This window comes from Populus alba, chromosome 6 (genome assembly GCF_005239225.2).
Source record: "Populus alba chromosome 6, ASM523922v2, whole genome shotgun sequence".
In the NCBI taxonomy this organism is placed as follows: Eukaryota; Viridiplantae; Streptophyta; class Magnoliopsida; order Malpighiales; family Salicaceae; genus Populus; species Populus alba.
The window spans coordinates 16,662,015-16,674,534 of record NC_133289.1 but is presented as its reverse complement, the minus strand read 5'-3'; the positions used below and the strand labels follow the sequence as shown (position 1 = coordinate 16,674,534).

Here is a 12,520-nt window from a genome sequence, read left to right as displayed (position 1 = left end):
AAATTAATTCTAAATAAAAACAATTAAAATTTTTAAAAACACAATTCTAAACAACCACTTAACACAAAGAAGTTGAACTTCATTCTATATAGTCGAACTTTGATAAATTATATATGTTATAATTAATAATTATAGAATTATTTGTGAAAATTTTATTTTATTAACAGAAGTGTCTGGGTCAGTTTGTGTGTACCCAACTAATTTTATAAACTTTAAAATTAAAAATCATATAAATCTCAAGTGATCATAATATTTACAACTACATGTTTCGCATCTAATATCATAAAATAAATAAATTTTCTGATTCCAATATCTGATTACTCATTTTAATTTGTTTTTTAAAAGCCAGAGTGCTTTAGATTTTAAATTACTAAGTTCTTCAGTTCGTTGGATCTCGTAAATGCTGATGTGAGTAAGAGTTCATCCTCTTAGATTACTTTAAAAGAAATTTGTTTTCCTTCGATTTTTTTTTCCCCTTACAGTTCCCACCTTGAAGTTTCTCGAATCTCTACTATTTTAATTTTGATTACTTTAAATGCAAGCAACTGGTGTTATGGTAAAATCATTTTAGTGATCGAATTATCTTTGAATTAATTCTCAAAACACTAAATTAATAAAAAGATGAAAATAATTAAAACTAAGTATAAAAACTCTGTGCTCTCCTTTGGTTGAACTAGGTGTTGTTTTACACTAAGGTAATAATTGTTTTTTAAGTATTTGTTTTTAAAAATATTAAAATAATATATTTTTTTAAAAAATTATGTTTAATATCAACATATTAAAATGATTTAAAAAATATAAAAAAAATATTTTTTAATAAAACACCTGAGCAACGTTTCCAAACAGGTTTGTGTTTGCGATTCAAAAGCGTTTTTGAAAAAAAATTAAAATTTTTTTACTTTTTTTACTTTAAATTAATATATTTTTGGTGTTTTAAAATTATTTTAATGCGCTGATATTAAAAATAATTTTTTAAAAAATAATAAAAATATTATTTTAATATATTTTTTGAATAAAAAAAATTTAAAAAATAAATATACCAATACTATCAACTAGGCTATACTTCTTCCTTCTAATTCTTGAAAGCAAAAATTATAGTGAGGGTTTGTTTTTTGTATTAAAAATATGTTTTTCAAGATTTAAATTTTTTTTTAATTAACTTTTTAATAATTTTAATATATTTTAAAAATTAAATATCTTTAAAAATAATAATTATTATAATATCAAAAACTATTCACTAAATAAATTCATTGCAAAATCAGACATCCGTATGAATGTAACCCTAACAGAATCCCAATATAAAATGTCTACGTGTTTGTCTTCAAACAACTTATATGGGGTTTCGAGGCTCCAATTTGTCATAGGAACTTGTACTTTTTCAGACTTGGATAGACAATCTCTCTCTCTCTAGTCTCTCGCTCTCTGTTTTTTTTTTTTTTTTTCTTTTCAATTTAGTCTCAAACGAGAATGGGGAGAGAGGATTAAGTTCAATGATTTTGGATTCATTTTATGATTTTAGTCCTCTATGTTCTTTTAACTACTGTAAAACCCCTTATGTTTCATGATTTTAGATTCAGAAAAGTCATAATTGCCTTTCATGGTGGGTTTATGCATTCCAAAATTAGAAATAGAGGGGCTGATTTGATCAAAGTTATTATAAAAGGGCCAGCTAACCAAAATCACATAATAAGCGGGCACCGTTGCCCAAAGTACAAAATGAACCAGAAGGGTACTTCTATCACAAGAAAAACAAAACAAGTCATTAATTAATTAATAATTAATTGATCAGGAGAGTCTTTAATAATAGGAATAAGGAAATAATAATTAATATATAATAAATGATACTAATAATCTAGTCTCCAACTCCAACGATATAAAGCTGCTTGCTTTTCTCTCTTCTTAGTTCTTCCAAACATATTGCAGAGAGAGAGAGAGAGAGAGAGAGAGAGCTCCTCTGCTGCCCTTTGGTGAAGGTTCTCTTTGATTTTCTTTTATTTTGTATTATCTTAATCGCCATTTCTCTTGCTACTTTTATGTATTCAACCAAAAAAAAAAAAAAAACTAACACCAACAAAATCATTGGAAAAAAAAATTACTTCCAATCAAAGAGGCTTCGTGGAGAGAACCATCGTTTATAGACAGAGAGACACTAAAATTCCTCTTTAGTCTCGTAACGTAACCACTTTTGATGCCTTAATCCTCCACTTCGATCTTCTCTCTTTAGAATACGTTAATAAAAAATGTGTCTTTTGATTTTGTCTCTCTGATTTTTCGCTGTCCTTTTTTTCTTCTTGGTATTGTGAGAGCAAATTTCTGGGTTTATTTAGTGAAATGATTCGTGGGTTTACTTGATTTTGGTGATGGGTCGGTGATGAATTTGGGTTGTTTTAGTGTAATCATTCGTGGGCCCGCTGTGATTTTGTTTGCTTGGAGGAGTTTTGAGGTGAAAAGATGCTGATTTGGGGTTTTGTGGAGGATTTGAGGCTAAAGGTTGGGGCTTTTTGTCTTTGATAAAATCTCTGGTTGGTGTGGTTTCACGGTGGGTTGATAAAAATTGGTGCTTCGTTGATTCAATCTCTCTGGGTTTATGGTATATTTGCTTGTTTTGCAGATTTCAGTTTACTGGTAATAAGGTAGGAATAAAGCTCTAACAGTCTGGAAATCTCCCTTTGGGTTCTAAGGGCTTGAATTGAATCATTTTCGTATAGTCAAATGGTTTTGGGGATTTTTTTTATTTAAATTATCTCTTAGTATTGGCGTTTCTTGTTGGATTTCATTTTGAGGTGTATAATTCTGCTCTAAAGATAAGATGAGTTCAAGCATCACAGAAGGCTTGGTAAATCAGACCAGGCTTGTAGTTCATATAGCAGAAAATGGCCATTCACTTGAACTTTATTATGATGAAACAACGCATGTGGAGACGGTTATGCGTGATATCGAATCATATGCTGGGATTAACTTCAATGACCAGCTTGTTCTGTGTTTGGAAAAGAAACTTGAACCTCAGCAGCCGCTTTCTGCTTACAAGCTCCCATCTAGCGATGGGGAAGTGTTTATATTTAACAAAGCAAGGATGCAAACCAATCCCCTTCCCCCTCCACTCGAACAAATTGATCTACTTGAAATTGCAGACCCTCCACCACCACCTTCTTCGCATGACCCCCATCCTTTAGATGATGCTCCAGACCCAGCTTTGAGGGTTTTGCCTTTTTATGAGAAACAATTTAGATACCATTACCATAGGGGCTATGCAATTTATAGTAGAACCCAAGTCAAGCATGAACATTGCCTGAAGTTATTGACGGAGCAAAAGGTTCAGGAGAGGGCAATGGAGGTTGCTAGGATTAATGTGCAGCAATTCTACAGGGCAATTCTTCAGAACTACTCAGAGTTCATGAAGCGTTATACACAACAACACAGGATACATTTAGATCTCTTAACAAATTTTGAGAGAGATTTAGAGAAACTGAGGTCGATCAAGCTTCATCCAGCCTTGCAATCTGATTCACGTAAATGTTTAGTCGATTTTGTGGAGGAAGATGACTTGAGGAGGGCCGTGGATAATTGTAGCCATTCACATAGGCAGTTTGAGAAGAAGGTTTTAGAGTTTAAGCAAAAGTTTGGTGATGCAAAGCGCAAAGTGGAAGAATTATTTGCTTGTGGAGCTTCATCATCTATTAGGAATTTAGATCTTGCCATCAAGGAGCGTCAGCCATCCATCAATGAACAGAAGAGCATAATGCAGTCTTTGAGGTTGGTTAACTTCAATTTCAAACAGTTGAACTGCCTTCCTATTTGTTAATTTTTCTGTATGATTTTGTGCTTGTTAAAAATTTCTTGATTGATGCAGTAAGTTGAATTTTTTGAAGCATTGCTGTGATAATACATCTTAGCACTGTCAAGGATTGAGTTTATAGCTTTCCCTGTAATTTCTGTGATATAGCTGGTTCATTGCTATGCCAATCTTATCTAATTCCTGGCCTGAGTTTTTTTTGCAAGTGATGAGCACATAGGAACACATGGTACGATGGCTGCTCAGTGGTGATTGCATTCAATATTAGTCACTAGTCTGTCTTTTTTATGGATGATATTACTTGGATTTTTGTTCTTTTTCAAAAGTAGTCCGTGTGTTTTAGACCTTTGATTCCCTCTTGTGGGCAGATAAATAAAAATATTTAAATGTACTCGCAACCTTTTCTCCATCTGATGCCTGTTTTGCTGTTGAATATTTTGTTAAAGACAACCTACAGCTAGATTCTCACCTTAAAGGACAATAAGAGTAGCAGTCCAACTTTATGATTTGGCTCAATGCCATTGGCCTGGCAATTTTTGTTTGAAGTAGGAGCTGGTCATAAATGAATAATGATTATGGACACGATTCACTTCTAGATTTCAATTTCAGCTGGTGTGTGTCTTTGGAAATTTTAAGACATTCAAGTGAGTGCAATAACTTGATTGAATCATCAAGTACCCTGTTGGTGTTTTATCCACAAACCTTGGGAAATAAGGAAAAGATAGAAAACCTAGAATTCACTAAGCTAATCCCTCAAAATCCAAAAGATGCGTTTCATGAATCTTTGAGAACCTTAGTTTCCTGAAATCCACAAAAAAACAGAATTCTAAAATTCAATTTTTAATTCTTTAAATCCTGATGGTTTTAAAGAAGCAAACTCCCTACTAAAGTAAAATACCAAATGGTTCTAATATGGTAACATTAATAAGTTCCCAAATCATAAATTTTTGTCAATACCAATTTGCAAGTAAAACCTAAAGTTTCTGTTTTTTCAAGTCATACTAAATGCTGCAGCAGTTAGGATGTAGGAAGATAATGTACATACCACTGATTGATGGCTGTGAACTTGTATTTATGCAGAGTCGATGTAAGCACGGTAAAGAAACTTGTGCATGATTGTCTGTCATGCCAGTTTTCCTCCTCAACTCGTCTCCATACTGAAGTTTCAGCCCTGGGTCTTATGTATGATGTCCATGAAAAGAGTCATTTGCCCAACATGCTGGCTCTTGGTGATTTAATTTCCAAGCTGCTTGGTTTTTGCAAGGATAAGAAGAACGAGATGAACATCTTTGTGCATGATTTCCTACAAAAGATCGCCTATGTTACTTTCCTCATGAAAGATGTGAAGTTAAGGTTTCCTGTTTTTAGAGAGGCAATGTTGCGTCAGGATGATATTTTTAGGGACCTAAAACTATTCCATGCGACTGGTTCTGCATACAGAGGCTGCCTTGCTGAAGTAGTGAGAAGAAAGGCCTCTATGAAACTTTACATGGGCATGGCTGGACAACTGGCTGAGCAGCTTGCTACAAGGAGGGAGGTTGAGGTTAGGAGACGGGAGGAGTTTCTGAAAGCATACAGTTCATATATACCAAGAGATATATTAGCATCAATGGGGTTATATGATACTCCTAATCAGTGTGATGTCAATATATCTCCATTTGACACTAATTTGCTTGATATTGACATCTCAGACTTGGACCGTTATGCTCCTGATTATTTGGTTGGACTTCCTTCAAAAAGTGACAAGACTGCAAGCTTGAAAGGCTCATTGTCTATGTCTAATGAGAGTTCTCGCTCAGCCGAGATGGAAGAAATTGGTGAGGAAGCACTTGAGAAAGATTGCTCTGATGAGCCCCTCGAGGGCTGTGAGTTGTTAGAGATTGCTGGAACTAGCAAGATGGAAGTTGAGAATGCAAAACTGAAAGCTGAACTAGCTTCTGCAATAGCCTTGATATGTTCACTTTGCCCAGAAATTGAATACGAGTCAATGGATGAAAGTACAGTGGGTAGTCTATTGAAGAATGCAGATAAGACAACTGAAGCCTTGCGGCTGAAAGATGAGTATGGAAAGCATCTCCAATCTTTGCTTAGGGCAAAGCAAATACAGTGTGTGTCATATGAGAAGCGCATTCAAGAACTAGAGCAGAGATTGGCTGACCAGTATTTGCAGGGGCAGAAACTTTCAAATAGTAAAGATGCATCAGACTATGCTCTTTTGGCTGCAAAGACTGAAGACTTCAAACCAGAAATTTCCAGTGGTGAAGCACCCATGCCTTATGCAATGACCTCAGAGCCCATGGATGAGGTTTCTTGCATTTCTAATTCTTTGAATTCAAAGCTGGGGCTTTTCACCAGGCAACTAAGCAAAGGTAGAGAAGGGTTTGATGAAAATATGATGGACTCGTCTGGGATGTTCAATACTCAGTTGGATTCATCAATGGTGGAGCCACATCGTGAAGAGCTGCAAGTTTGTGATAAAGATGGGAAGGGTAAGATGGTGGGACAACTGGGCATGTCACTGACAAACAGTTCCACAGCTGAGAGTATGCCGGAGCCTCTTGATGTCTCTCCTTCAGATGCAGTTGCTGAGCCTAAAGTTAGTGGTGACCATGGAATTATGTTAGAATTGCAAAATGCACTTGCAGAAAATTCAAAACAATTGAGTGAAACTGAAGCGAAGCTCAAGGCTGCTGTCGAGGAGGCTGCCATGCTTACTAGGGAATTAGAAATGAGTCAGAAGCTCCTTGATGAATCTCAGGTACTGGCACTTCAACTATGTTTTGTAACCTGCAGTTTCTTGGTGTTTGTGTTGCTCTTATGTTTCAATTATATTGTTGAGTTATTGTTCTCAGTGATGTTTCACGTTACCTATATTTAGAAATTGTACCTTGTTGCTCACCATTATTGAAATTCTTGGGTCATAATTTTTGTTAGTGCATATGGTTTGATGCTATTTATTTAACTTTCTGTGATGGAAAGGCTTTTTAGTAGACAATAGATTCCTAAAATCCCTAATAACAAGTCATTTTCCTAAGTAATCAGCTTCCTGCAGTTCTTGAATTGTGTTTGGCTTCAATTTCCTTCTTTCTTTTTCTTTGCATAAAATTTATTATCAAATGCATTTATTAACTGGTCTTAACCTGTACTGATAATCTTAACTTCTTGCTATACAACAGATGAATTGTGCTCACTTGGAGAATTGCTTGCATGAAGCAAGAGAGGAAGCTCAAACCAATCTTTGTGCAGCTGATCGGAGGGCCTCAGAATATAATAAACTGCGTGCATCTGCTGTGAAACTCCATGGCCTTTTTGAAAGACTTAGGTGCTGTGTATATGCTCCTGGTGGAGTTGCTGGTTTTGCTGATTCTTTGCGTGCTTTAGCTCAATCTATGGCCAAGTAATTTTCCAGAATGCTCTCCATTTTACTTTCTTCAGATAAACTTTAACTCTGTTGCAAAACTCAGTGCTCCTTATCCCCTTGCTTTGTCTTGAAATTTGTTGGTGTTGATGGAATTTTGTTTTGAAATAGCTTATCCTACACTATTTTAACCTCTTTCCTTTTCTCTCTACATTCAAATATTGATATCTGTTTCGAGAAATCTTAAATTTAAGGGTTGCAGGAATTCTTTTGGGGCTTCATTCATAGTAATTTCTTATAGAGGTTGGCAGTGACATCAAATTTATTTGGTGATTGCTGATGGACTGAATTGCTATCCTTTTTGTAAAATCTCATTTTTTTAAGTTTTGACAATGACAACAGCCATGGTTTCATTACTTTAATTTGATTATTTTCAGTTCCAGCAATGACAATGATGATGAGGGTGCTGCTGAATTCCAGAAATGCATTAGTGTCCTTGCAGAGCTGCTTGACAAGTACCCAAAGCTTGAAGCTGCAAACGAACAGCTTGGAAAAGAATTGGAAGAGAAGAAAGAGCTGGTTGTCACTTTATACAAAAAGCATCAACTTGAGAAGCAGGTATTCTTAACTTGCTGATGGTGTTCATGCTTCATTTTTGTACTCAAGGATGTTCAATTGCTGATTTACTGTTTACAAGCTCCAAAACGTGCTTTCCCTTCTAACTACTATACACGAATCTTCATGCCCCCCCCCCCCAATCAATTGCTTGTGGTCATTGGTTTTAAACTTGACCCTCATCAGTTCTTCGCTCAGCTTTTGGCCTTTGTTTCCAGTGGAGCCCTCAAACTGTGGTTGGTTATTTGATGCTTCTCTAGCAAGTTGTTAAGTTTCAACTGTTACTTGCCATACCAATTTGTTTTGCCCTTGGGATCCCTTTTACATGGTGCCCTGTGCTTTTATCTTCCAACTACAAAAGCTTTATATCTTTGTTGATGTTTTTCTACAGGCAAACAAGGAAAGGATATCCTTTAGCCGTTTGGAAGTCCATGAGATTGCTGCATTTGTTCTGAACTCAGCTGGACATTATGAGGCTATCAACCGGAACACCTCTAACTACTACCTGTCTGCTGAATCTGTGGCCTTGTTCACAGACCATCTCCCAAGCCGCCCCAGCTACATTGTTGGACAGATTGTGCATATAGAACGCCAAGCTGTAAAGCCATTGCTCCCCACCTCAACGAGGCCTGAGCACGGCAAGGCAGATGAAGTGGATCTTCTGACCACTGACCAAGGGACTGACGGTTTGAACTTCAATTTGGGACCGACTTCGAACCCATACAATCTTCCTATCGGGTGTGAATACTTTGTAGTGACAGTAGCCATGTTACCGGATTCAACCATTCATTCAGCGCCTCCTTCCTGATCCCCTGCTCCAGGCAGCAAGAAGTGATGGAAGAAAGAAAGTGTACATAGATAATAATCTAAAAAAAAAAAGAAAAAAAAGAAAAGAAAAGAAAAAAAGACAAGTCCTCGTGTGGGAATTTAACATGTTTTTCCTTCGTGTACAGTTGATGATCCAAATTAAGTTGATTCCCCACCTTTGTATATCTATTCTATACTCTCTTCAAGCATGTACAAAAAAAATATAAATAAAATACAATTCAGAATATAACTAGGTTTGATCAAGAGTTTCGTAGACTGAAGAGTGAATTTAACCTTGGTGCAATGTGCCCGGATATATATAATTTTTTTTATTTCGAGTTTTATCTTAAAAAAGCAAATAATTTCAAGCTTTTTCATGGAGAAACACTTCTCCTTTTTAACACCTGTCTTTCACACTTCTTCCACTTCTTCCCTGCCAAAGATCTCAAACAACGTGGCAGTATCAAATTAATAAATATATCTCCTATAACAAGTCTATCTCAAGCAAATTTCTTAATTGCAAGCCCATCTCTAGGAAACCCTAAATATTGTGGGGTCCAATACTTACAAAGACGCCGAATCCAAGTAAGTTTCTTCTAGCTTTTTAATTCTAAATTACTAAAACTTGAAACGACAGACGGAATCTTATGTTATTTACCCCTCTAATTGAATTTGACCACCTACAGCTTCTCTCTATTCTTTTTAATTCCAATCAACACTTGCTCTTCTCCTCCTCCATCAACATATATAGTTTTTCTTTATGCATGTGAGAAGAGGGCACCAGAAACACTCGGCAAGCTGTTTTCTTTTCTTGTAGGAGCCGTCCATGAAATATTAAAGGACAAAGTATAATACTTGTACGTGTTCTTTCTTTCTTTCTCGTTAATTACTTGTTAAATTATAATTAATTTCTCAATCTTGATTTTGTACTAGATGCTAAACTGATTATTCTTCTTCCTATTAATTACGTGCAGGTTGGTTTAGATAGAAAAAGGAGTCGTCCAAACAAAGATACAACAATGAAGATGATGAACAGAAGAAGAATGTTTACAAGGACTAAGAGAATAGCCATAGAGAAGGACTATGATATTGATTTGCTTTTGAGCATCGACCATGCAGAGGGTTTAGACAACCCTAGCACCTATCCTTCAGTAACCACCAGGGATTACCGTGTTGTATTTTGGGTTCACCCAGATGATAAACTTGCAACATCTCGCGACGTAGGCTCTCCAGATCCTGTATGGAACCAGAAGTGTCGTATGAAGTTAGACAATTCCAGGGATTGCAGGTTTTTGTATGTTGAGGTGCTTAGGTATGGATCCTCCTCTGAGAGTAACCCAGGAACCTCTAATGGTATAAGCTTGGTGGGCAGGGCTCAGATACCTCTACCGAACTTGTCAAGTAAAACTGATGGCCGCTATGGACTTGTGAGGCCTAAAGAGGATGGATATAAGGCTGAGGGACACATTATTCTGTCAATGAAATTGGTGAAGATCGATATAATGTAACGAGCGAAGGCCTATGAAGTTATAGCTACAATGACTTCTTCTTCTTCTTCTTCTTCTTCTTCTCCAAACAAAAAAGGGTACGCAATAGAGGTTCTCATTATGAATATTGTTTTCCAGTTTAGGATTAAATTTGATGATTCTATCAATGTCAGAACTAATTTCTAATGTGAAAATATTAGGTTTGAAGCATGTTTTCTTTAAGTTTTTGTTCATTTCCTAAAGGGATATCACCTCTGATCTAGTTTCCATGCATAATTAAGCACATCTGGTTTCTCTAATACCTTCAAAGACAAGGAGGAAACATGTTATTTTAACCACTTTTCTACTTAATTAAATGCTTATCACATTGATGATTCAGCTCTAGTGTTGTGAAAATTGGAAGATACTAAATTACAGATGCACGCGGCATGTTAGTAAATGTATTCTACTGTGCATCCATGGGAGACTGCGATATTTAACGTCGGCAAGTGTTGTTTCTTGAGGTCAGCACAAATGTAATTAAATTAAAATATAAAAAATCGGAACTGTTTTTGCAATTACTTTGGATACAAAAATTAAGTTCTTTCTGCTGAACAAAAATCTGATAAGAATTTAGGTTCCACATTTATCTTTCGGATGTAGATTGAAATCTCAGACAAATGCGTAATCAACTCAATATAATTATTAATTGAAATGAAATCCATAATAATCTCAGAATAGTAGGTGAGGCTATGAAGGGAGGGGAGGGTTTCTTCTTCAATATTAGGCGGGACTCAACCATAAACATACAAGTTTTATGCAACTACTTGTGTCGTCACCGGAGGTTATTTTTTGGTGAGAACATTGGTTTTAATATTAGCTTAATGGTAAATAAAGATGATGAAAAGAAGTTAAAATTCCATGTTGTTGGCAAGTTTTTGGTCGGGAATTTTCTTTTTGTTAGCGTTTTTGTCTAGTATCTTATTTTTTTGATGGAGTGGTTGATGAAATATTTATGCCAAAAAACTAGATTTTATAACAGTCCATATTCAAATGGGAAGTCCATCAGCAATATTAATTCTTTACGGACTATCCCGTTGCCAATTCCATCTGAAATAAAAAAGATTAATTTTTGATAGACTATTTCTTCACTGATTTCATTGAAAATGCCAAAACCTTATGTAACTTTTCAATTAAATGTGAGCGAATATTGCCACTGAAATCGGCGATGGACATGCACCTTAACTCCTAATGGACTATTATGTTGTCTATTTATTTGAAAATGCCAAAATCTTCTCTAACCTTTTGATGAAATGTGAGCAAACATTTCTAATAGACATTTGATTTGTTGGTGTTTCAAACTTTCTCTTTTTGTTGTTTAGTATTTAAAATCCTAAATGTATTTTTTTTTTATTAACCCTTAACTCACAACAACATCATCAAAAAAATATGAAGTATTATAAATTGAATTCCATACATACACAATAATTTATTAAACTAAATTCCATACATACTTTTTTTAAACAAGAGGTTAAAATTCATAAAATGGTGGAGGAGGAGGAAAAGAGGGAGGAAACAACCTTAAACCAGAAGTTCCAGGAGAGGGAAGAGAAAGTACATCCAAATATACACATGCTTGCTCCTATTGTATATTCCTTTCTGGTGTTGGACATCTTGTTGTTGCTCCAAGTTTTATCCCTTCAGAACAAGCCCTAGTTTATGTGAGCAATGCTTTTTCCTCGTAATTTGCATTGTTAAAATGTTTAATCAATGTTTGATGTTCATCTATTTTAAGCTTTTCATGCATATATAATAGATCTTCTTCTTGAATCCAACTAAACTTACTAGTTATGAATTAAATAATAGATAAGCATGTAATACTTACAAGTGTTTTAAACTGCATGATAAATTATTCATATTTTAATTTGTAGATTTAAGATTCACTAACATTTAGGATTCTGAGATAACAATAATTGATAATTTTGCCTACAAGGAAGTTAATTGATATTTTTTTTTGCAAGAGAATATAAGAGAAGATTATTTTAAATATATATAATTTTATAATTTACTTACTGAACAAAATATGATAATTCATCATAGTTAAATAACACAAAATTATGTGCTTGTTTAGATTTGATATTTGTCAACTATCTACTCACTATATTATTTGATGAATGGTCGTCTAAAATACTAATAAGCCTCACATATTAAAGTCGCAACATGTGCTTTAGTTTTAACATTTTTCTTAAGGTTGAATAAGTAATTGTAGATGAATAACTACTGAATGTTTTTTTTTTTTTAAATGGACAATTACTAAGGATGCATGCAATCCCTAATCTCTCGAATGGATATATCCATTTGTATTATATATGACCTTAAATGTTTTCCTCATAAGTTAAATGAATGAGAAAATTCTCTATTGAGTCAAAGAAAGAGGGAGGAAAGATCATTTCAAGTTTGTAAATTATCTTAATGATGTTG

General features: G+C 34.7%; 1 protein-coding gene across 1 annotated transcript; it reads left to right on the top strand.

The window, feature by feature from the left end:
* The first annotated feature begins 1,883 nt into the window (after positions 1-1,883).
* Positions 1,884-8,837, top strand: LOC118043909 (autophagy-related protein 11). The gene is made up of 5 exons (XM_035052025.2): positions 1,884-3,753; positions 4,874-6,551; positions 6,970-7,190; positions 7,589-7,769; positions 8,158-8,837. The coding sequence occupies exons 1-5, from the start codon at positions 2,810-2,812 to the stop codon at positions 8,572-8,574; spliced, it is 3,441 nt and encodes a 1,146-aa protein (XP_034907916.1). The 5' UTR covers positions 1,884-2,809; the 3' UTR covers positions 8,575-8,837.
* The last annotated feature ends 3,683 nt before the right edge of the window (positions 8,838-12,520 follow it).